A 24,173-nucleotide genomic window follows, 5' to 3' on the forward strand; every position below is an offset into this window, starting at 1 on the left:
GAATGACCTGTGGAGATCCAGCCTTCACATTATTCTGACATGTACCAAGCAAATAGTAGAGAAAATCTCAAAATAGTATTAATGAGAACAATTTTACCAAATTAATGAAAGCCCCATGCCTGCATTTTACCAATGATTTGAGAGTATCCTTCGAAAACTAAATTTAACTGAATAAAACTGAAGGTGGGCCGTCTACCAGTAGAATTGCATCAGTGTTAAGTTCTCTGAATTCGATACTTATATGGCAACCATTGGAGAAGATCCTTGACCTCAGGAGATATATGTTAAATTATATAGTAAAGGACTATGATGGCAGCCACTCATTCTCAAATAATTCCACAAAACAATAAGAGTAACAAAAGAAAGAGAGAGAAGGCACCAAGTTTGACAAATGTTAACAGTTGTAGATTCTGGATGAAGGATATGTGGGGATTTGTTCATTGAATGAGTCTCACAACTTCTCTGTAAATTTGAAAGTTTTCAAAATATAAAGTTAAAAAGAGCACATCAAAGTCAAACGTTTGACCTAGAGCAGTCACACTGACAGAAGCGATCGATCAGAAGAGGCTCCCCTGACTACAGTCAGTACGGGTTCTATGGACCTGTTTCTGTTCAGGACTGTCTTGCGGAATCCAGAGAACCTGTGGATAGAGGCATGGAGTTAAAGGTTGTGCTCTGTTATAAGATTACCAGTGCTCAACCAACACACTCAACCAGTGATGCGTGGCCATGACATCAGCCCAAGGGACCACGTTGGGGCAAAGGACACCATCCACTCTGGGAGAGGCTTCGCCTTCTCTCCTCTCCACTGTGAAGCCTCTCAAAGGCCTTCTCTTCCAGGCTTGCCTCCAGTTTTTATACTGTTCTTTGAAGGTTCTTTAACCCACCAGGAGGGTATAAACTGTGCACCAAGGGGGACGCTGGTTGCCAGTTATCAAGCTCCTCCACCTCTCTTATCTCGTGCTTCAGCCTGTTGGCCTTCTCCTTCACCCAGAAAGGCAAGCTGTGGAAAGAAAACAACACTTGGGTTTGAGTTTGTGTGCAGCAAAATGGACAAATACCTTCAGGGGATCAGACACGGCATCCTCCAAAGCAAGAAGGCCCCCAATTTAGGAGACCAGCGATGACACAAACCATGTTAGTTGTTCAGCATTTCCCTCTTCCCCAGACCCAACTCTCTTTTCTGCCCTTCTCTGCCCAGAGACCTGACCCCTGCCACTTGCACCACCTTGACCCCACCATATGCCCCTAGCTTTCAGCCAGGCTTGGCTAACGCACCAGCAGGAGACCAGAAAGCAAGCAGAGGTTGGGGTATTTCTCACCTAGCTCCTCTACTCCTGCTATCTCCTGAGGTACCCCACTTCTGGCTGCGACTACACTCTCCACTGCCACAAACCCTTCCTGACAGCCATTCTCCATCTCCTGCCAAGCTGGGCAATGAAACCTTTGGGAGTGGTGACAGTGGTGACTGCCCAATCGAGAGAGCAGGGGACTTTGCCCTTCCATGCAATTTCCCTCCAGCTGTTTATCCATCCGGAAACAGTCCTTTCATTCTTCTCTCTTGAGAAGCCCACCTGAGTGTGCCTTCTGTTGTTTCGCTGTGGCCTCAGTTAAGTCAGACACCGGCATCCTCCCAAGTCCGCAGAGATTTGAAAGGACATATGCTGGCCTACACTGCGTGTGTTCCAGGAGGTACCAGGAATTGGGACTCCTGGGATGAGTCAGACATTCTTAATCTTTTCATCTTTTGGCAGCTACGGTTTTCATACATTTAGGGAGAAATGCACCATGACTGGGGGAAAAAATGCCCTGATAAATCTGCTAGTGATGGGGAAGTGCTTGCAGGAAGGAAACGGGATGACTACATAGGTAATAGGTGGGGGTCAAGGATATCACATAAAGCTGACAAACCAATACTAGAAGCCCAAACAAGACGAGCAGGCTCTTGTTTGGGCAATATAGAAAGATACTAGCAGAAAGCATCAGTAGAACAAAACAACAAGCATTCCCTAACATCGAAAGAAATCATTTTTTTTAACTTTTGTTGAAGCAATCAAAGAAAACAGACTCATGATAAAAATAATATAATACACATAATAATTGTAACAAAATATTATGACAGAATTGGGATCAAGTCTGTCAAACTGGGGCATCCGGGTGGCTTGGTCCTTGACCGTCTGTCTGCCTTCAACTCAGGTCATGATCCCAGGGTCTTGGGATCAAGCCCCACATCGGGCTCTCTGCTCAGCGGGGAGCCTGCTTCCCCCTCTCTCTCTGCCTGTCTCACTTCCTATTTGTGATTTCTGTCAACTAAATAAATAAAATCTTAAAAAAAAAAAAAAAAGCTCACAAGTTTGGAATAAAAGGCTTTTATTTCCACTGAGCTCCAGGGTTTGGTCTCTTCTCTCAGCCGGACGCTGGTAGATCAGACTGTGGGTCACTTGCCCACTCTAGCCATACTTACATGACACTGTTTTGCATTAGAAAGTGAAATTTTGGGGGCACCTGGATGGCGCCAGTTAATGCAGTTAATGGCATCAGTTAAATGTCTGCTTTCAGCTCAGGTCATGATCTTGGGGGTCCTTGGGTCGAGCCCTGCATCAGGCTCCCTGCTCCGCTTCTCCCTCTCCCTCTGTCCCTATCCTCAACTCATGTTCCTTCTATCTCTCTCTCAAATAAATAAAAATTTTAAAGTTAAATTACTTTAAGATTTATTTATTTATTTAAGAGAGAGAGAGAGAGAGAGAGAGAGAGAGCACAGACACACACAAGCAGGAGAGGGGCAAAGGGAAGGGCAGAGGAAGACAAGCAGACTCCCACTGAGCAGGGAGCCCAACACAGGCTCAATCCCAGGACCCTGAGGTCATCACCCAAACCAAAATCAAGAGTCGGTTGCCTAACAGACTGAGCCCCTGGGGTGCCCCTGGAAAGTGAAATTTTTTATGCTGACACATATCATTTTCTAGGTCTAAACCCTACTTGGGCAAATAAATGAGGTTCAGAATGATGGTGACCTTAAAATATGAGATCAGAAGAATGATATTTCCCTCAAACATGAAAATATTCAGATGGCTTTTCCTCTGCCTCTTCGAATTCTAACCATCCTCCTTGGCTGCACTCATTTAAGCATGGGTCTTTCTTTTCCAACAACTCTTGGGTTTTGAAAATCTTTTTGCTCCATATAAACCCCCCCACAGTGTTTACCTAGCACAACATGGGGCCTCTGGCAGACTGTCCATCTTACCTGCTGAAGATGTGGACAACCCAGCTGCCAGACTCCACAGCACTTGCCCTGCAAGTGCCTCACCAAAACTCTCCATACAAATTGCCCCACCTGCTGGAAGGCCAAAGGTCCCTCCGTGTTGGGGGCCTAGGAGCTCCTTCGTAGGAGAAAATTATAAATAACTAATAACTTCATAAAGATTGGATAATATAAAAACACGGTGCGAGAACTCACATAGGAATTTGTGGAAGAGGCTCTAGTGGAATAAATGTATCATATTTCTTTTCATAAGGCACTCTGAAAAACAGAACAGACAACCATCAAATTGGCATGGCTTCTATAGCAGAGAGACTGGTACATCATCGTGTTCAATAGAATGTTTAATTTTCTGGTTTTAATGGCCTCCTATGGGCCTCACAGCTATAAGGTCATAATTCTTATTATAATTTGTACTAAACACCATGAAAGCAAACGTGATCCATTTTTTTAAATATTAATGCAATATACCTACTATTTTTCTTTTAACATAACGAACCTCCCTTTCTCCTCAGTCACTTTGGTCTAAGTTTAGTTCCAAGTGTACATCAATTCAAACAGTAGTCACTGATGAACAATTTGATTCGATATGAAACTGAAAAGTCTTCAGACCTACAGTAACTACGATAGGGACAAAATTAACAACCACATTTTTGTAGTCAAGATCCTGTGTATAATTTCGGTTATGCACACACATATACGCGGACACTAAGGAACTAGAGATGAACTTTTCTAGGAATTGTCGGCAGCCATGCTTTGTTGGAATCTACTCCTTATGAAATATAACATATATAGTACAGAGAGATACAATTACTTTAAAATTAGTACAAGAGGGGCGCCTGGGTGGCTCAGTGGGTTAAAGCCTCTGCCTTCGGCTCAGGTCATGATCCCAGGGTCCTGGGATCGAGCCCCACATCGGGCTCTCTGCTCAGCAGGGAGCCTGCTTCCTCCTCTCTCTCTGCCTGCCTCTCTGCCTACTTGTGATCTCTGTCAAATAAATGAATAAAATCTTTTAAAAAAATAAAAATAAAATAAAAAATAAAATTAACAAAAGAATCGTAGTATTCATATACACTTACATGGAGAAATTCACTGGTGGGAGAGTTGATCCTGCTTTGTGGAAGTCTTTACTCTGTTCTGGATACATATATGGATTATCTCCTGGAGTTAACTTTGGTATTCCATTCCTAGGATCAATATCTGTGAATGATATTTAAAAACACAGGTGTGCCTGGGTGGCTCAGTCATTAAGCGTCTGCCTTCAGCTCAGGTTACAATCCCGGGGTCCTGGGATCAAGCCCTGCATCAGGCTTCCTGCTCGGTGGGGAGCCTGCTTCTCCCTCTCCCTCTACCTGCTGCTCCCCATATTTGTGCTGGCTCTCTCTCTCTTCAAATAAATGAATAAAACTTTTTAAAAAATTAAAAACATGATCATAAAAATGACTAAAGGTAATCCAAAGATAGGCTCTATCAATATGACAATGGAAACAAGATAATTTCATGTTTTCTTATGAGGTACATATTATTATTATGTTTGTGATTGTCTTGCCTTGAGAAGATGAAAAGTGTGCTTGAGAAACACTGTGTTTGGGAGACTTTCCAGAAAGTGCCATGATAAACCCCCCCCCCCGGGAAAGAAGAATCGCTTAGGTTCAGACGGGATATTTTGGTTTAAAGTGAATGGTGAATCAAAGGTATCTGCAAAGGGTAAGCAAGAAGTCTGCTTAAAATCTGAGCATTGGTGCTCTTTGAATCCCTGTATCCTATAAAGCTTAAGAAGCAAATGTAATTGGAATCAGTCTCTCTGACTAGATCTCAGAAGGAAATGAGCTAATGAGGAAGAGCTACAGAAGAAAAAAATTACATTTTCAGGTCAATTTCCCTACAATTTATAACCACAGACAACATTTTGTTCTTCGTTCTATGACAACAAATTAGGCCTTGAAGGAACTCCACCAATGGCCTGATCATAGCTAATGGGTTAGAGCCAACCGTTAATGAAACATATTTCAATTGTTTTTTTTTTCTATAATAAAGGTGTTGAATTTCAGTTTGTAATGGAAGCTGACTGGCAGTCATGATGCTGTCTCTCCATCTTATCCAAGAAATAACAAGAGAGAAGAGAATGTCATGAAAAGAAGAAATGTCCGGTGCCAAGCTTAACAGTATCAAGCACTGTAAGAGATTGAGGAAGAGAAAAAAATGGGAAAAGATCATTGTATTCTGGATTTAAAGAAGTCACTGCACATCACCTAAGAAGTAATCACACCTAAAGCGAATCAAGCCTACAGGTCCTACTATCGTTGTTTTTTGGTTTTGGTTTTTTTTTTTTTTTAATTATCTTTTTTTCAAAGATTTTGTTTATTTATTTGACAGACAGAGGTTACAAGTAGACAGAGAGGCAGGCAGAGAGAGGAAGGGAAGCAGGCTCCCCGCTGAGCAGAGAGCCGATGTGGGGCTCGATCCCAGGACCCTGGGATCATGACCTGAGCTGAAGGCAGAGGCTTAAACCCACTGAGCCACCCAGGCGCACCCCTACTATCAGTTTACAAGAAATACACAGGACAGAGAAACCTGTTAAATGGTACCAAGAAGTGTAATCGGCAAAATCCTGACTGGCAAACTCTACAGGATACATGATCTAGTTTCTTTCTTTTTTTTTTTTTAAGATGTTATTTATTTATTTGAGAGAGAGACAGAGTGAGTGAGAGAGCACACACAGGGGAGCAGCAGAGAGTGAGGGGAAGCAGACTCTCCACTGAACCATGATCCCAATGCAGGGCTCGATCCCAAGACCCTGAGATAATGACCTGAGCCAAAGGCAGACACCCAACCAAATGAGCCACCCAGGTGCCCATGACATAGTTTCTACACCAAATAAACTGCAAGGAAAGGGGGAGGACCTCTATTAAAAAAAGACTTGATGGATGCCTGGGTGGCTCAATCCATTGGGCTTCTGCCTTCGGCTCAGATCATGATTCTGGGGTCCTGGGATCCAGCCCCACATTGGGCTCCTTGCTCAGCAGAGAGACTGTTTCTCCCTCTCCCTCTGCCTGCAGCTACCTCTGCTTGTGCTCTCTCACTCTCCCTCTCTCTATGTGTCAAATAAATAAATAAAATATTTTTGAAAAAGAAATTTAAAATGTAAAGACAATACTCCATTTCTTTTTTTTTAAGATCTTATTTATTTATTTGACAGAGAGAGATCACAAGTAGGCAGAAAAGCAGGCAGAGAGAGAGGGGAAAGCAGGCTCCCTGCTGAGCAGAGAGCCAGATTCGGGGCTCGATCCAGGACCTTGAGATCATGACCTGAGCTGAAGGCAGAGGCTTTAACTCACTGAGCCACCCAGGCGCCCAACAATACTTCATTTCTTGAATGGAATAAGAAGCATGAAAGTGATTGTGATACTTTATTCTATACATTCAATAAATATTTCATAAGTGTATCTTTGCATTTATTCAGTACATATAAAGACCATAAAAGGAAGGAAGGAGGGAACAAAGGAATGAAGGAAGGATGGAAGGGAAATAAAAATGCACATAATTCAGGATAATGTTTACTTTGAGTTAGGAGGGAAGTGATGGGTTAGGATTAGGATTTGAGTCGATCGTGATAATCCCATTTATTTCTAACGAATACTTAACACTGGCCCAGTTCTAGGCAGTGAAATGGGGTGGATGGAAGTCTCCTAAAGACCATTTGAGAAAATTTTCCCTTTGTTCTAAAAGAGAAAGGCAACAAGAGAGATTCCTCTTTTTCATGTTTTGAAATAGAGATACAATGCTTGGAACAGCAACAGTTCTCTTGTGACCATAAGATGACAACTATGAAGACAAAAATCTAACACAGTCTGAGAATAGCAGCACAGAAAGACAAAATGAACCTGTGTCTTTGATGACATCATTGGGCAACCAGTCCACATAGGCCACCTAGATTTCAAAGCTTCTTGTTAAATATATAATAAATAACTTCAAAAAAAGCATGTAATATCTGGGGCACCTGGATGGCTCAGATGGTTAAGCATCTGCCTTCAGCTCAGGTCATGATCTCTGGGTCCTGGGATCGAGCCCCATATCAGGTTCCCTGCTCAGTAGGGAGTCCGCTTCTCCCTCTCCCCTGCCTCTCCCCCTGCTTGTATGCGCTCCCTCCCTCTCTCTCTCTCTCTCTCTCAAATGAATAAATAAAATCTGTTCAAAAAAACATATAATATCTTATGATTTAAGCCTCTGACAGTTTGGTTTTTGTCCTACTGTGGCCAAGAGCATCCTTAAGTACTATACAGCTAAACTTAGTCCCTTCCTGATTTTTCTCCATTATCTCATATTTAAATAAATCTTCCCCATTCTACCCAATGGCTGCATCTCAGTTGGGAGTGAGAAGTCAGGGTGTGCACAACAAGCTTACATGATATCAGGGCTCTGGGGTAAGGCTTTGGGTCCTGGGTCATGGACTGCAAAGCACATCAGTATCTGATACTCACCTTATCTCTGCTACTCTCTGAAAGCTGCCATTTATTTCTGTTGTCTGCTAAAACATGTCATCTAATCTGATCCCAGGAAGCCAGTCCCCTCCACAATGCATCAGGTGAAGCATCAATTTATTCTCCTACGATCCCTGGCTTGATGGTCCCCCGCCCCTCATACTGTGGTCTCCCAGCATTTCAGTTGCGAGACCAGAGCAGTTCTCCTGGCTGGCTCTCTGTTTCTTACTTTCTCTGTGTCCCAATCTTCACAGTCTTCACAGGGCACAAAAATGCAGCTATTCCTCTGCATCTCCTGGGTAGGTGAGACCTTGAGGCTGGCTTTCTGCCTAGATATTGCCCACAGCAGTCACACTACCCTGCTGCTCAGCCAGAGCAGATAACCACTTGACTCTGAAGCTTGAGATCTCGCCCAGCCACCCTTAGAGGCAGAAACCCAGCTAGGCTTTGGTGCTGGGCATCAAGCAGAATGCGGGACTCCCCAAAGCTCTCCCACCTCCTCTAGCATGGCTTCTTGTGTATCCTCTTGCCAGACAAAAGCCTTGATCTTTAAAACTATTTGTCTCTGCTCTGAGTTTAAAGCCTATGTTGAGGGGCACCTGGGTGGCTCAGTGGGTTGAGCCTCTGCCTTTGGCTCAGGTCATGATCTTGGGGTCCTGGGATCGAGCCCCGCATTGGGCTCTCCGCTCGGAAGGAAGCCTGCTTCCTCCCCGCTGCCCGCCTGCCTCTCTGCCTACTTGTGATCTCTCTCTCTGCGTCAAATAAATAAATAAAATCTTAAAAAAAAAAAAAAGGCCTATGTTGAAACTCAAAAATGAGAACTTTCTATTTTTTTCCGTCTGTATCCCTGTGACAGCAATCCATGAAGCATGGCATGGAAATACAGGTATTTCCAGAGAAGAATGTGCTATAATGGTCCTTGGGTACCCAGCAACCCTAGGATCTTTCCATAAATCTATTATGGGTAGGTTGGGACAGAGAACTCCCCATGTTCCAATCTCTCTCTCTCTCTCTCTATATATATATATACACTCATCTCAATTACCTTTAATTAAATAAGCTATGAAATAACAGCATGCACTTCAGGCTAAGGTTTAAGGGAATATTTTCCCTTTGAAGAATATAATGTACAATTTAAATACATATGATGGGCAGCAGCTAACTGAAACCTAAATTATTTTCTGGAGGCTTGAATGAAGGTTTCTATTAATAAGTATCTGAGAGAACTTATCTGAGGACTTAAATGTCACATTAGCATTTTATGAAATTCAGAGAAAAACAAAAATGTGGATCAGCATATGTTGTGAGTTCTTTGCCAGAAAGTGCAGTCTGCCAGCCATCCCCTTCACGTTCCCATCTTCCTGGCTGCGCTAGAGTGACATGGTGATCCCAGAGGGCGGATGCCAGCCATGGAATGTTGGACCTACAGAACCACAACTCAGGGAGTATTTTTAGGCATGGCACAGGCAAGGTCCAGGAGGAAAATATTACCGTATTTCTTCCTCCCAAAGCACTTGTCCACCATTCTCTCTGACAGAGACCTCCTGTTGCCGAGGAAGAGCCCATTAAAGAAACACTGCTTTCCGACATGGTAGGTGTGGATATTGCTGCTAAATCTTGGGTAAAATGTCCATTCTGGACGCTGCCCATCTTCTGCAAGACATCAGAAATCCTCCCATCAGCATCGCTCCCAGCCTCACATAACGCAGTTAAAATACAGGAAAGTTGTCCCAGGCATTCTCTGACTGGCTGTCCTTTATCAACGTGTATAAGCCCTTCGTTCTACATCAGGGGCAATGTCAACCTCTGACAGATGAGGCCTGAAAGGAAGGGAATTTGAGAGAAAGGGATCTAAGAGGCCTCTTTTTTCCCTTTTTACCTCGTCCAAAAATGAAGCCAATTTTTTAGTTGGAAGTGATGTATGGAATGGAAAGCTCTGAGACACTTTTACGTGTCTCAGAGCACCTACGATCCAACCTTCACGCTGATAAGTGGGTAGGAAGAAGAGAATGCCTATCAGGCAGGGAAGGGCCTGGCAACCACCCCAACTGGGCGGAAGAGCCCGTGGTGTTGGCAGCAACGGTGGCAGGAGCATGCATAAGAGTGACACGGGAAGATGTCTCCATGCAACTCGGGAAAGGAGAAAGGCCCCTGTGGGACCTCGGGCAGGTTGCTGGACCTGTCCGTGTCTTTGTTTCCTCATTCAGTACTTTTCTTATAAACCGCTAAAGCGATTTTAAACAATGAGAGATCCCCTAACAGCACTAGGGTTGCTTGAGAAGCCCTTGGGCTCTGTGATGGCCAAGAAAGCACACAGGCTCTGGAGGCTGGCAAGTTCCAATTCTAACCCAAACACCGTGTTCTCATATGAGTGACGAAGTGTCTCCAAGCTTCAGTGGACTTCCGCGTAAAATGGGTAGGTCTATATTAGCCACCTAGATTTATATGTGTGACACAGAAAGAGGTCCATGATCTATTTGCCTTGCGTGAAAATAGTTTATATCTTATTTTCCACGAGTGCAAATATGATTGTATATATAATACAACCCATATATGCCTGAGTACATGCATGCACGCACATTCATGTTTCAGAATTCCTCACAGATACAGGGCATAATGGAGATACTGTTGGAAGAACACTGGGAAGGGGTTTCTATACTCTAAATACTCCTTTATTATTTTAATGCTTTGCTATAGTACTTTTATGGTTTTTATAGAAATCCATTTTAGTTTTAGAAAATATATTTCCATATCATATATTTTATGACAATTTTAATATACATTTTATATGTATTTCATATTCAAAAGTATATTTCAGCAGAGTCACTGTGAGAATTAGAGATGAAGCATGTCCAGCCCCTGACGCTTCCTGTGTGAACAGTGCCCAACAGCACGACAGACTTCTGGAAAGCCCTGGGTGTGGAGGCACACAGGGAAGAGGCTATGACATACTCACTTGTCTGCAATTTAAGCAGACTGAACTCCTCACGATATTTATCCTTTGGCACTTCAGGCAATGAGGTTTCAGAGGAGTGATCAGAATGTGAGGAGGAGGATTTCAGACCCAAATCTGCAGCCAGGCTGGAAAGGAAGAAGAAGGATTAGATTCTTCCATGCGTTTAAATTGGTAGTCAGAACCTGATGTTACATATCTTACACTAGAATTACTCTCCCTTATGACAACTAGGTCTGGCCCCCATAAATTTCCACGACATATCATTTATTTACCCACAACTTGAGGGGACTGACACAGTGTGGTGTTTCCTCAAAAAAGTTAGAGAATTACCATATAACCCTGCAATTCCACTCCTAGTCATATACCCACAAAGAACTGAAAAATAGAGACTCTGATTCTTGTAAAGGAATGTTCTTTGCAGCATTACTCACATTAGCCACACAGTGGAGACCACCCAAATGCTCACTGACCAATGTATGGCGAAGCAAAAGTGGTATTGACATACAATGGAATATTATTCAGCCATTAAAAGGAATGGCGTTCTGATACATGCTGCAACATGAATGAAACTTTAAACATTGGTTAAGTGAAATAAGCCAAACACAAAAGGACAAACATTATAGGACTCCATTTATATGAAATACCTTAATAGGTAAATTCAGAGAGACAGAAAGTAGATCAGGTTAGTAGATTAGGGTAGATTAGAGTACCATGGTCGGCAGAGAGGGGAGAATGGGGAATTATTGCTTAATGGGTAGAATGTTTCTATTGGGACTGGTGAAAATATTTTTTTAAGATTTTTTAAATTTATTCATTTGACAGACAGAGATCACAAGCAGGCAGAGAAGCAGGCAGAGAGGGGAATACAGGTTTCCCGAGGAGCAGAGAGCCGGATGCGGGGCTTGATCTCAGGACCCTGAGATCATGACCTGAGCTGACCTGATATGACCTGAGCTGAAGGCTTAAACCACAGAGCCACCCAGGCACCCCACAACCGGTGAAAATGTTTTAAAAATAACAAGGATGGGGGAGCGTGGGTGGTTTAATCAGGTCATGATCTTGGGGTCTTGGGACTGAGCGCTGCAGGGAGCCTGCATCTCCCTCTCCCTCTGCTGCCCTCCCTGCTTGTGCTTGCTCTCTCTCTCTGTCAAATAAATAAATAAAATCCTTAAAAAAAAATAGCAGTGATGGTTGAAAGGTAATCAGTTCCAATGGGGAAAAATGGATAAAATGGCAAATGTTATGTTATATATAATTCTCCCCAATTAAAAAAAAAAAGAATGATGTACTGATACATGCTGTAACATAGATGAACCTTGAAAATGAAACACTGAATGAAAGAAGCCAGACACCAAAGGCCACATATTCCATTTATATGAAATGTCCAGAATAGGCAAGTCTACAGAGATAAGAAGGACATCAGCGGTTGTCTAGCGCTGGGGGGTTAGGGGACATGGTGGGAGTGATTGCTCAAGAGGATGGGCTTCTTTTTGGGGGTGATGAAATGTTCTAAAATTGATTGTGGTGATGGTTTAGTGAATACGTTAAAAACCACTGAGTTTGCACACTTTAGAAGGGTGAAGACTTTTTTTTCTCATGCACATAAAAAAAACATCAAATTGCAGACCTGTACCCCTGAAACAAATAATACATTATATGTTAAGTATAAAAATTTAAAATAAAAGTTAAAGAAAAATAAATAACATTAAGGGGCACCTGGCTGACTCCGTCTGTGGAACCCATGACTCTTGATCCCAGGGTTGTGAGTTCAAGCCTCACGTTGAGTGTAGAGATTACTTAAAAATAAATCTTTAAAAAAATGTTAATATTGATTCTCTAAGAGGTGGAACTACCATGAGTTTTATTCTTAATATTGTTTTTATACTTTCAAAATTTCTATGTGTACTTACTTTCCTTATAACAAAAGCCATTAGAAAAAAAAAAAAAAGTTCCAAAAAGAAAAAAAAAAGGCTCCAAAACTTTTACCGTGAAGAAATCTAAACAGAGGGGCCATCTGGGTGGCTCAGTTGGTTAAGCATCTGCCTTCAGCTCAGGTCATGATCCTGGAGTTCCGGGATTGAGTCCAGAGTTGGGCTCTCTGCTTAGCTCAGGGAATATGCTTCTCCCTCTGACCCTCCCCCTTCTCATGCTCTCTCTCGCTCGCTCAAATAAAATCTTTTAAAAAAAGAAAAAGAGGGGAGCCTAGGTGGCTCAGTGGGTTAAAGCCTCTGCCTTCGGCTCAGGTCATGATCCCAGGGTCCTGGGATCGAGCCCCACATTGGGCTCTCTGCTCAGCAGGAAGCCTGCTTCCTCCTCTCTCTCTCTCTGCCTGCCTCTCTGCCTACTTGTGATCTCTATCTGTCAAATAAATAAATAAAATCTTTTTTAAAAAATAAATAAGAAAAAGAAAAATCTAAACAGAGAAAAGTACTCACCACAAATAGCTTTACAAATAATTATAAAACCAGCCCTCCCGTCCACTCTTCCCCCCATCCATTGCTCTCCAGAAACCATTTGTGTGTCCCTATCCCCGAGAATTAATGACTATCCTGACTCTGACTCTTATAGTAATCATGGCTTTGCTTTTCTCTAAGATTTACCACCTAAGTATGTATTGCAAAAAATACAGCTTAGTTCACTTGCTTTTGAACTTCATAATGACAAGCATGTCTACAACACATATTGTGCATCATGGAATCTTCCAATCCCTTTCCATGTATTAACTCATTTAAACCTCAAAACAATTCTATGAAATATTATCTCCATTTTACAAAGTAAAGTCATTTTCCCAAGTTCACACAGATGAACTTGGCAGAGCTGGGGTTTGAACCTAGATAGTGTAGCTCTAGAATCCATGCTCTTGCCAAACATGTCATGCCACCTCTCAGAATATTGGCTTCCTGGTCAGAATTTACCCCGATAGTTATGGTCTTTATTGCACCCTTACTTACTCTAGGTGAGCAGACACTTTGCAGAGGCCTGGAGGCTCGCTCACACTAAGACATGTTTCAACAGAAGATGAGTGGCTGACCTTTCTGCCAGAGGATGTTGTGTTGGCAAAGCATCCCTTAGATTCCAGAAAATTGCTGTGTTTAGTACCTGCAACACATCACCATCGGATTTCATTACTGAAATGAAATGCCTAGCCCTCCCTCTTGTTCCCTAGATTATATAAATTATTTCTTCAAAACTAACATTTATTGAGCATGTACTGTGTATTGAGGATTACGTTAACATTTTACAAGCATTATCCCACTTAATTCCCATAACAGCCACAGAACTAAGTATTGCTTATCCTTCCATTTTACCAAAGAGCGAATTAAGGCACAGATGGTTAAGCAACTTGCCTATGATCACACAGAAAATTAACACTTCAGTCCAGATTTGATCACAGCTCTTGTGACACTAAAGTAAAAAATCCTAACCATATGCTAGACTACTTGACCCTCCAGAGTTTACCTACTTGGAATTAAGTGGAAGACATAACATCTGAATCAAGCTATCTATCTGTACATGGCATTGAGCATCTCAAAACAAACTTTCAAAGGATTACTCATGGAAAGATTGATGAATAATCCGAAGAACTACCATCAGAAACTTCCATGGGGGGCGCCTGGGTGTCTCAGTGGGTTAAAGCCTCTGCCTTCAGCTCAGGTCATGATCTCAGGGTCCTGGGATCGAGCCCCGCATTGGGCTCTCTGCTCATTGGGGAGCCTGCTTCCTCCTCCTCCTCTCTCTCTCTCTGCCTGCCTCTCCTCCTACTTGTGATCTCTATCAAATAAATAAATAAAATATTAAAAAAAAAAAAGAAACTTCCATGGGTTCCACACCCCCCCAACTGGAGCACTGTCATTAATTTACATATGCGTCTTCCCCACCAGACTTAGTACTATGTCTTACTCATCTTCGCAGCACCCAGAACAGTGCCTGACTCAAAACAGATGTTCAACACATATTTGAGCAAATAAATGAAAAAGAATTATAACTCCCCAAATTCCCCAAGTAAGAGAGTCCTGAAAGCCAGGCTTCTCAGATACAGAATCATAACCATTATCTTCACTCTGCTATACAATTACTGATTCGTGAAAGTCAGTCTGTTCTTTTGTCATTTTATAGAGCTGTGTGCCTGGCCAGTCACTTAAAAACAAAAAGTCAGAGGAATGGATATTGCATTTCTTTATGCATAATTTTATAGTGCATAGAAGCTCAATAGACATAATGTAACTTCTAGTTCTAAGAAAATTACAAAAAAGAGGAGTCAGATTTCTGTGATTCTTGAGTACATTCCCTTCCCCTCCCAGGATCTCTATTCTTGAGTTTTTCAGGGTATGGCATAAGGACTGCCTGCATCAGAATTATCTGAGAACTCTGTTAAAAATACAGATTCTTTTTTTTCATCTTTTTTTTTAAAGATTTTTTATTTACTTATTTGACAGAGAGAGATCACAAATAGGCAGAGAGGCAGGCAGAGAGAGAGGAGGAAGCAGGCTCCCTGCTGAGCAGAAAGCCCGATGCGGGGCTCGATCCCAGGACTCTGAGATCATGACCCAAGCCGAAGGCAGTGGCTTAACCCACTAAGCCACCCAGGTGCCCCAAAAATACAGATTCTTAAATCCCATCACAGACCCACTGAATTAGAATCTCTCTAAGTGAGGCCTGGGAATGTGCATTCTGAGCAAACCCTCCTTCCCCTGCGCCAGTTAGGCTCACTCACGTTCTGCAGTGATATTCCTCCTCTTCAAGTCTAGCTCCGCCACTGCTTTCAGTCCCAAGCCACTTCCTGATTCCCCAACTGCACAGTTTCTCGAATTTGCTAGGTCACGAGGATCACCTTGGGGCACTCGGTTCAACACTTGGATCCCAGAGCTCTGATCCAGACCTGCAAGGGAAGACCTGGGTGTCAGTACGGTTAAGAAGCACCTCAGCTGATTCTCAGAGCCGGCCAAGCATCGGAAGAGCTGTTCTGGAATGTGCCACAGCACCCAGAACAACCCCAAATAAAGAAAGGGTCACCTGGTTGCTTGATGTGTGAGCCCAGGGGAAGGGCTGAGAGAGACACGGAGCTGTGAAGGGGAGAGCACAGTTTCCCAGATTCCAAAAAGTAGTGTTCACAAACGTAACATAGACCACACTCTCTGACCACAATGCAATACAATTAGAAATCAATAATTAAAAAACAGCCAAAAAACATTCATAAGCTTGGAAACTCAAACCACACTTCTAAATAGCTCATGAAAATGAGGACAACACAATGGAATTCATGAGGTGCTTCATGGTCAATGACATAAGTACTATAAATCAAAACTTGTAGTTATCCAAGTAAAGCAGTAAGTAGAAACTAGAGCCTGAAATGCATTTACTGTAATCCTGTATTTCACTGAATATGAGGTTCTAGCATATCAGTATTTTATGTACCCAAAGAACGAAGGTTGCCAATTAAACTATGACAGAATGCTTTACTGCTTAAGAGTTTTTATTATATATTTATTGAAGCAGTCTTTCAAACTTACTTAGGTGTAGATTTTAAGCACCTGTCATTCATGCGCATGTTTTAAAAAGGAAAATATAAGCAAAAAAATTGGTTAAGTCATTCTTGCATTCAAAAGTGTGACTACTGAACCCTTTTTCAATGCAATCACTGATGCCACATTTCCCACCTAAGCTGACCTCAGTGCAACAAGCACATGGGTGATGCTTCACTTCTTAAATGAGTGCTCCTCAACTGCTTCTGGAATGTTCTTTCAAGACACAGACATACCTTCTGCATTATTCAGTGCTCATTCAGCAAAGTTTCTAACAATTATTTCACACCTGCTGCTTGGCCCACTGCACTAGGAAGACCAGTCCAACCTCAGAGATGCAAACTGAAAAATGTCCACCTTAGAATTGACAGATTATAGTATTTAAAAAAAAAAAAAAAGATTCCAGGGGTACCTGGGTGCTACAGTCAGTTAAACATCTGTCACGTGGTTTCAGCTCAGGTCACGATCTCAGCATCATGAGATCAAGCCCCCCACTGGGCTCTATGCTCAGCACAGAGTCTGCCTGAGATTCTCTCTTCCTCTCCTTCTACATCTTCCATTGGTCCTCTCTCTCTCTCTAAAACAAATAAGTAAATCTTTAAAAACAAATTAAAAAAACAAAGATTCCAGGACACGTGGGTGGCTCAGTTGGTTAAGTGGCTGCCTTCGGCTCAGGTCATGATCCCAGAGTCCTGGAATCAAATCCCACATTGGGTTCCTTGCTCAGTGGAGAGCCTTTGCCGCTCCCCCTGCTTGAGCCCACTCTCTCTCTCTGACAAATAGATAAATAAAATCTTAAAAAAAAAAAAAAGATTCCAAAATTAATGAGCTAAACTTGCAATGCAAGAAATAAGGGAAAAAAAATAAACCCCCCAAAATGATAAAAAAGGATACCATAACATAAAAACAGAAATGAATGAAATAAAAATTATTAGAATTATGGCTTCATGGGAAAAATGAATAATGTAGATAAACAAAGTTCAAGAAAAACCAATCTTTAAGAAAAGTAAACAGTATTAGCAATGAATTACCATAATTGCAAATAAAATAGAAATAACATTACACATAAAGAAATCAAGTGTCAAAAATGCCCAATTACTTGTTCAAGGTTACAGAGCTATAGAGTGTAATTTATAAAATGTATCTTGATGTTACAATAATCAAGATGGTACTGACACTAACCCTAACAGCTAAATCAAGAGAACAAAATAGAAAATGTAGGTAGAATAAAATTTTATATAATAGTGGCATTTTGGGGTGCCTGGATGGCTCAGTGGGTTAAAGCCTCTGCCTTCAGCTCAGGTCATGATCCCAGGGTCCTGGGATCGAGCCCCACATCAGGCTCTCTGCTCAGCAGGAAGCCTGCTTCCTCCTCTTTCTCTCTCTGCCTGCCTCTCTGCCTACTTGTGATCTCTGTCTGCCAAATAAATAAATAAAAATCTTAAAAAAAAAAAAAAAGTTGCATTTCATGTCCATGAGGAAAAAATGGATTATTCAAAAATATTGCTGAAACAATGAATTAACCATATGCAATGAAAATAAAATTAATTAGTTAATCCGCAGATAAATTCCAGATGACTTACAGATTTGAATATAAAACTTAAAATAAAGGATGTACCTGAAAAAGTGATAATTGATTGCTTATACAATCTTAGTTTGGGGAAGTTATTTCTAAGAAAGATATCAAATATAGGAAAATAAAGGAAAAGATGCATAAATTTGAATACTTATACATTTAAAACTTCCATAGCAAACTATAAACTGGGGGAAAGTTTACAGCATACACAATTAAGAAAAAGAACTAATAGTCATGACAAATTATGAGTTTTTATAAATTTACTAGATGAAATAAATACCCAAAGAGAAAAAAATGAGCAAAGGATGTGATTAGGTAATTCATTAAAACACACAGACACACACACACACACACACACACACACATAAATCGTTGATACACATTTGGAAAAAAATCCATCCTTCCTAGTAATCAAAGAGCTGAATTTAAAACAAGATAGCAGTATTTGCTTTGAGTTTGCAAATACCCAAGTTTGGCTCAGCTTGGAGGAGTAGCATTCTTATACATTGCTGGTGGAAACGTCTCCATCTCACTAAAAAGCACTTTGGTCATATGTAGCCTCCGAATCCTGTGAGAATGGCACTTTTGGTCCAGTGGTTCTACTTCTAGAAACATACCTATGAAAAAGGTATGAAGTTTATCTATAAGGATGCAGAAGGGATCCGCACGTGCAGACAAGAAATAAGAGCAAGAGTAGAGGGGTGCCTTGCGGTGCCTGGGTGGTTCAGTGGGTTAAGCCTCTGCCTTCGGCTCAGGTCATGATCTCAGGTTCCTGGGATCAAGCCCCACATCGGGCTCTCTGCTCAGCAGGGAGCCTGCTTCTGCCTCTCTTTCTGCCTGCCTCTCTGCCTACTTGTGATTCCTCTCTCAGTCAAATAAGTAAATAAAATCTTAAAAAAAAAAAAAAAAAGAGTAGAGGGGCACCTAGGTGGCTCAGTCAGTTAAACAGCTGTCTTCAGCTCAGGTCATGATCCCAGGCTCCTGGGATTGAACCCCACATCAGACTCCTTGCTCAGCGGGGAGCCTGCTTCTCCCCTCCTTGCCATTTCCCCTGCTTGTGCTTGCTCTGTCTCTCTCTCTCTCCCTTGCTCTGTGTCAAATGAATAAATAAAATCTTAAAAAAAAGAAAAAAAGCATTTACTTACAATGATTTTTGCCCATAGGTCTTAACAGTTTCAACAGCGGTTGCCTTTTTTTTTTTTTTTTAAGATTTATTTATTCATTTTAGAAGAGGAGGAGAGTGCATTGGGGGTGGGGGCAGAGGGAGAGGGGGAGAGGGAATTTTTTTTTTAAGATTTTATTTATTTGACAGAGAGAGAGCAAAAGAGCACAAACGGGGGAGCAGCAGAGGGAGAGGGAGAAGCAAGCTCCCTGCTAAGCCAAGAGCCCGATATGGGGCTCGATCCCAGGACCCTGGAATCATGACCTGAGCCAAAGGCAGTCATTTAACCACCTGAACCACCCAGGCATCCCAGAGAGAGAGAATCTTAAGCATCTTAAGCAGGCTCCACATCCAGCCCAGAGCCCAAAGTGAGGCTTGATCCCAGGACCCTGAAGTCATGACCTGAGCCGAAGTTAAGAATCAGATACTTAACCTACTGAGACACCTAGGGGCCCCAGTGGTTGCCTTTTCATAGCATGTAAACATTCTAACTGTATATTTGCTACTAGAGGACTTGAGAGTTCACCAAAGCAAGAATTGGTTGCTATGGATGGCATCACAAATTTCTAGGTTCATTTTTTTTAAATTTTAGGGGCAAAATTCGAACATATTATATAACCCTGAGCCGCAAACAGTGAAATCACTGCCTACAAATTTTGCATATTTCCTTCTTTGAGTAATAAGTTTTGTGTTGGTGGGACATCTGGGTGGCTCAGTCAGTTAAGCTTCTGCCTTTGGCTCGGGTCATGATCCCAGGGTCCTGGGATTGAGCCCCGCATCGGGGTTCTGCTTCTCGCTCTGTCTGCTGCTCCCGCTGCTTGTGCTCTTTCTCTGACAAATAAATAAATAAAAATATATTTAAGATTTTGTTTATTCATTTGACAGAGAGAGAGAAGGCAAGCAGAAACAGGGGGAGCAGCAGAAGGAGAGGGAGAAGCAGACTCCCCGCTGAGCAGGGACCCCCCCCCCCGATGTGGGGCTTTATCCCAAGACCCCAGGATTGTGACAGGAACCAAAGGGAGACGCTTAACCAACTGGGCATGCAGGCTCCCCAAATAAATAAATAAAATCTTAAGAAGACAAACAAGGAGGAGGAAGAGGAGGAGGAGGAGAAGTAGTAGTAGTAGTTTTATGTTAGCAAATGTCTAGAAGGTGGCTGCTGTAACAGGAAAGGCTTATCTGACAGCAAGGGTAGGAAGAGCAGTCTCTCTGCTAAACAGGCAGAGAGCACATCCTTCAAACAGCTGACTACAGGATCTTCCTAGAAGTAACTAACAGAGCTTAGAATACAACCCGGAGACACTTAAATATGTCTTCTGGGGCTTCTGGCTGCCTCTCCGCATCTCCTCAAAGAGAAGAGAGCTGAAATTACAAGTCTGACTCCTTCCATTCTGACAATGATGCTCCCATTGTGTAAAGTAACTTAAGTCATTCTAGCAAGTCAATTACCTCTCCAGCCTGGCTCCCCACACCTGCCCCACCTCTCTAGCTCTGGAGGCTCTGGTAATACAGAGAAGCTAAACAACATCCTTCTGAAAAGATCATCACCTTGCATGATCATTGTTATTCAAATTCAATGTCCAGTCAGCCAACCAATAGGAAACTAACAAGTTCACTAAACCGCTCTGACACAAGATGATTCAACTGAAAGGACCGAGAGAAGGTTCTGGCAACTAGAAAGGAATTCAGGGGGAAATGGGGAGTTAAGAAGAAAGTCTGTTTCTTTGGTACCATCTGTGGAATTCACGCTAATTATTTCCATGTCTTTAGTCAGGAATAACACCTTACATAACCAAGGAACTTTCGCACACTTGTCATCTCGGCTCATTTACACAATAGCATGGTCTGGCAGCAGAAAATAATACATCTAGCCAAGCTAGCTTAATGTGGATACCTTTTGAACAAACCACTCTGTTTCTCACCCGTTTCTTGACTCGACAAACAACCTGAGGGTCCACGACGGTGGTTTTTTAACCCTTTTTTGGATCACAGACTCCCCTGAGGAGTCATGAAAGCAATGGGCCCCCCTTCCTGGAAAAATGCATATACACCCCCAGTTTTGCATTCATCCTCAACAGGCTCATGGAGCCCCTTCCTTCCCGAAACCCATGGACTCCATGTTAAGCTGAGCTCAGATGTGGTCTCCTGAGGGGACATACCTACAGAGCAAAACAGGAAGTCATGGATCTTTGGGGATCTCAGGGTCTGGTGTTCTTCCAGTAACCCTAACTCAAAAACATGGAGCCCCTCTACTCCATCTTTAAAACCCCAGCTCCCTCCATTACCTCAGCTCAACCTAGAAACTATGGAAAAGTCTGGAGCTTAACATTAGAATCCCAAACCCTTTTTCTCCTTGCTGACCTAGCCACATCGGACCATTAATGGTTCTAACTCCTTCTGCTCTTCTGCTCTCCACTTACAGGTGGGTATGGAGAGTCACACCTCCCTTCTCTCCATGCACTTGTGAAGGAGAATGAGGAGATGGGAGCTCTGTAATACAAAAGACCGAGGACCAAGCTATGATCTGATGGGGCAGAGACAGAACATTCTAAAATGTTCCCTTTTTGCCACATGCAGGCCACTCACCTACAAATGCTCATACACTCACTCCAAGGTTTTCTGAGAGACAGTGGCTGTTCTGCCCCATGACCCTGTTCTCTAAAGGCCGTGGGCCCCCACACATCCTTCTCAGCCTTCAGAACCAATTAGGGAGCCACCATCCATGATCTAATGTAAACCTTTCTTTAAAGGGGTCATACTTTCCACCCAAGCTCTCCCATCCAATAAACAGTGCCACCAATCTAATGTCTGAGCAAGGAAAAACGAAAGGGCATAGGTTTGGGAGACCGGAAGACTGTGGTCAAATCTCAGCTTCTCCATTTATTGACTGAACCCTTGGGCAGGTCAAACCTCTGGCTCTCTTTATTCATTAGGAATATACCTCTGGGGCTGTTACAAGATCCCAGGAGGTAATTTGTAAGAACCTCTGCTTTGAACTACTATCTGCCTCATCCGATCTTGGGTTAAAGGGCAACCCTCTTGGGTCCCTCCTTCTTCAGGAGCTTTGTCCTATAACCCAATAAACTCTGCTTTAAAAAAAAAAAAAATCTTGGACTAACACAGACAAAGGCTACTATTTAAGGAGTTCTTTTTATACGCCGGCAAACTGGCCACCCTTTAAACTTGAAGTGTTTTGAACTTCCCAGCCTTGGTATATACTTGGATCTGGCGACCAAATCCACACCCGGCCCTCCCGACGAGTTCAACTCAACTGTGTCTCTTCTCCACTGTGGTCATGGCGGAGTCTCCTTTGTCTTGCCTTCGCCAGCTCTCTGCTGCAGGGCGCTCTGCAGATGGAGCGGAGAGGACAGTCCTGTGGACCATTTCCAGGGTACATGGACTCATCTACACGTGTGTTGATTTTAAGTATTAAAAGCAACCCGGAGACCAAGGAAAGACCCTTTTAAAGAAAGGCATCAATCAAAGCAAAAAAGGAGGAAGTCCACCGGCCATCAAGTCCAGAGGGCAGGGTTGGCGTCTTAATCAGAGCTTCCCTCGTTCCTCCCTCCCCCCGGGCTTTTCTCGGTTGGGACGTCCCCGGAGTTCCAGGGGGTTCTCTCCCCCGCCCAGACTCACTGCCCCGCCGGCGCCAAGTGCTCCTTCCCCTTCCACCTCCCGGGCTTCCACCCGGAGATCTCCACCGAGGATGCGGCCAGATCAACGCACCAACTGGCGGCAGAACTGCCGGGCGCCCGGCGGGCGAGGAACCCGAGCCGAGGGCGAGAGCGCAGCGGGGCTGCTGGCTTCCCGCGCGGAAGCGCGTTCCGGGGTTGCCAGGACACCAGCCCCGCGCTCCTCCGCCCTCGGTCGGCGCCGGGGTACCGGGAGGATCCGCGCTACCCTCCCCAGCCAGCAAGGGCGGACGGTGCAGGCCTGGACCGCTTCGAGGGCCGCTCAGGGTTGCTGGACTTTTTTTTTTTTTTTAAGAATTGTGGCTTTTCTCAAAGGCAGATTTCGTTATTGGAACTGTAGCCTCGGGTGGCAGTGAAGGATGGGCCGTGCACAGAGCTCGCAGATGCCTGTTCATAATTGGCCTTGATGAGGCAGGATCACCTACCACTTTTCTGGGCCAGGCGCCCTGCTGGATGTTATCTTCCCTAAGCAGCCAGCTGCATTTTTCAAAATAGAAAGCTGAATTTGAGCAAGGACTTGCTCAAGGTCACCCAAAAAAAAAAAAAAAAAACAAAACGAAGATTCATTTCCAAGTTTCCTCACTTGGAATCGACCACTCTTTCCATCATACCAACTTGAATGTGTCTCTAATGCGTTTAAGCATCTAATTAATCTTGCATGGAAAATTTTTCCCCAAGCCCGGTTTAAGTCCCTCAATTCAAATTCAGACCTAATTTCTCCCTTGGTGAAGTGTGGAAAAAATTAGACCATATTTTTCTTCTTCTTCTTCTTCTTTTTTAAAGATTGTATTTAAGTGACAGAGAGCAGGAGCAGGGTGAGGGGCAGTGGGAGAGGGAGAAGCAGACTTTTGGGTGACGGGGAACCCCACACAGGGCTGGATCCCAGGACCCAGAGGTCATGAGTGACCTGACCTGAGGTCAGCTGCTCAACGGCTCAATCCACTGAGCCACCCAAGTGCCCCCATGTTTTTATTCTCAATAACAATTTCTAATCAATTATAAAAGAAATAAATGGTTACTGCTGAAATCTTGGAAAATATAGAAAAACAGTGTTGACACCCAGGATCCCACAATCCTAATAAACCACTTTTTCTGGATATCTATGGTCATATAAGAAATCATCCCCAAACTCTGGGGCTTTAAACAACTATCATTATTATCTCCTGATTCTGGGAGTTAGCTAGGGTAAGGTGGGCTGTTCCTGCTTAGGGTATCTCATGAGGCTGCAGTCAGAAGGTGCCTGGAGCTTCCTGCTTCGTGTCTGGTGACACATGTTGGCCATCAGCTGGGACCTCAGCTAGGGCTTTGGCGTATACTTCTAGCAGGTTCTAGCAGGTTCCACAGCAAGGTCAATGGGAGATGGCCCCGTCTTTCGCCCCTGCAGGACCCTATTTCGTGTTCACGGACCTGGGCAGGGATCAGCTCTGAGAAGGGACAACAGACAGAAGGCTAGGAGGTGTAAGCAGGTGGGTGAGGCAGGTGGCTGCAAGCCCCAGCTAAGGAGGATCCATTCCTTCTCTCTCTT

The 24,173-nt window shown here is 43.2% G+C and overlaps 1 protein-coding gene across 5 annotated transcripts; it reads right to left on the reverse strand.

Annotated features, from left to right (window-relative positions):
- Window positions 1-540: 540 nt before the first annotated feature.
- SPATS1 (spermatogenesis associated serine rich 1) lies at window positions 541-22,760 on the reverse strand. Of its 5 annotated transcripts, none has more exons than XM_032862039.1 (8): window positions 22,229-22,466; window positions 13,648-13,795; window positions 10,697-10,821; window positions 9,232-9,393; window positions 4,339-4,459; window positions 3,458-3,520; window positions 888-1,003; window positions 541-641 (listed from the first exon to the last, which is right to left on the reverse strand). In XM_032862039.1, exons 1-8 carry the CDS (start codon window positions 22,359-22,361, stop codon window positions 613-615), a joined length of 897 nt encoding a protein of 298 aa, XP_032717930.1. In that variant the 5' UTR covers window positions 22,362-22,466; the 3' UTR covers window positions 541-612. The 5 variants fall into 5 exon arrangements, with proteins under 5 accessions (XP_032717930.1, XP_032717932.1, XP_032717931.1 ...); XM_032862041.1 differs by adding an exon at window positions 22,683-22,760 and having other exon boundaries at window positions 557-1,003; window positions 22,229-22,303; XM_032862040.1 differs by adding an exon at window positions 22,593-22,640 and having other exon boundaries at window positions 557-1,003; window positions 22,229-22,303.
- Between the last annotated feature and the right edge of the window lie 1,413 nt (window positions 22,761-24,173).

This window comes from Lontra canadensis, unplaced genomic scaffold (genome assembly GCF_010015895.1).
Source record: "Lontra canadensis isolate GAN:19392208 unplaced genomic scaffold, GSC_riverotter_1.0 scaffold23, whole genome shotgun sequence".
Taxonomy (NCBI): Eukaryota; Metazoa; Chordata; class Mammalia; order Carnivora; family Mustelidae; genus Lontra; species Lontra canadensis.

What these genes read in the sequence shown, in the direction of transcription:
- SPATS1 (XM_032862038.1), bottom strand. Translation starts at nt 22,361, where the DNA reads ATGAGTCCATGTACCCTGGAAATGGTCCACAGGACTGTCCTCTCCGCT. An exon ending in TCTGCTTAAATTGCAGACAA is followed by an intron (nt 9,394 to 10,696) that starts GTGAGTATGTCA and finishes GATGTCTTGCAG; the next exon opens with AAGATGGGCAGCGTCCAGAA. An exon ending in CTTTGGGAGGAAGAAATACG is followed by an intron (nt 4,460 to 9,231) that starts GTAATATTTTCC and finishes TATCATTCACAG; the next exon opens with ATATTGATCCTAGGAATGGA.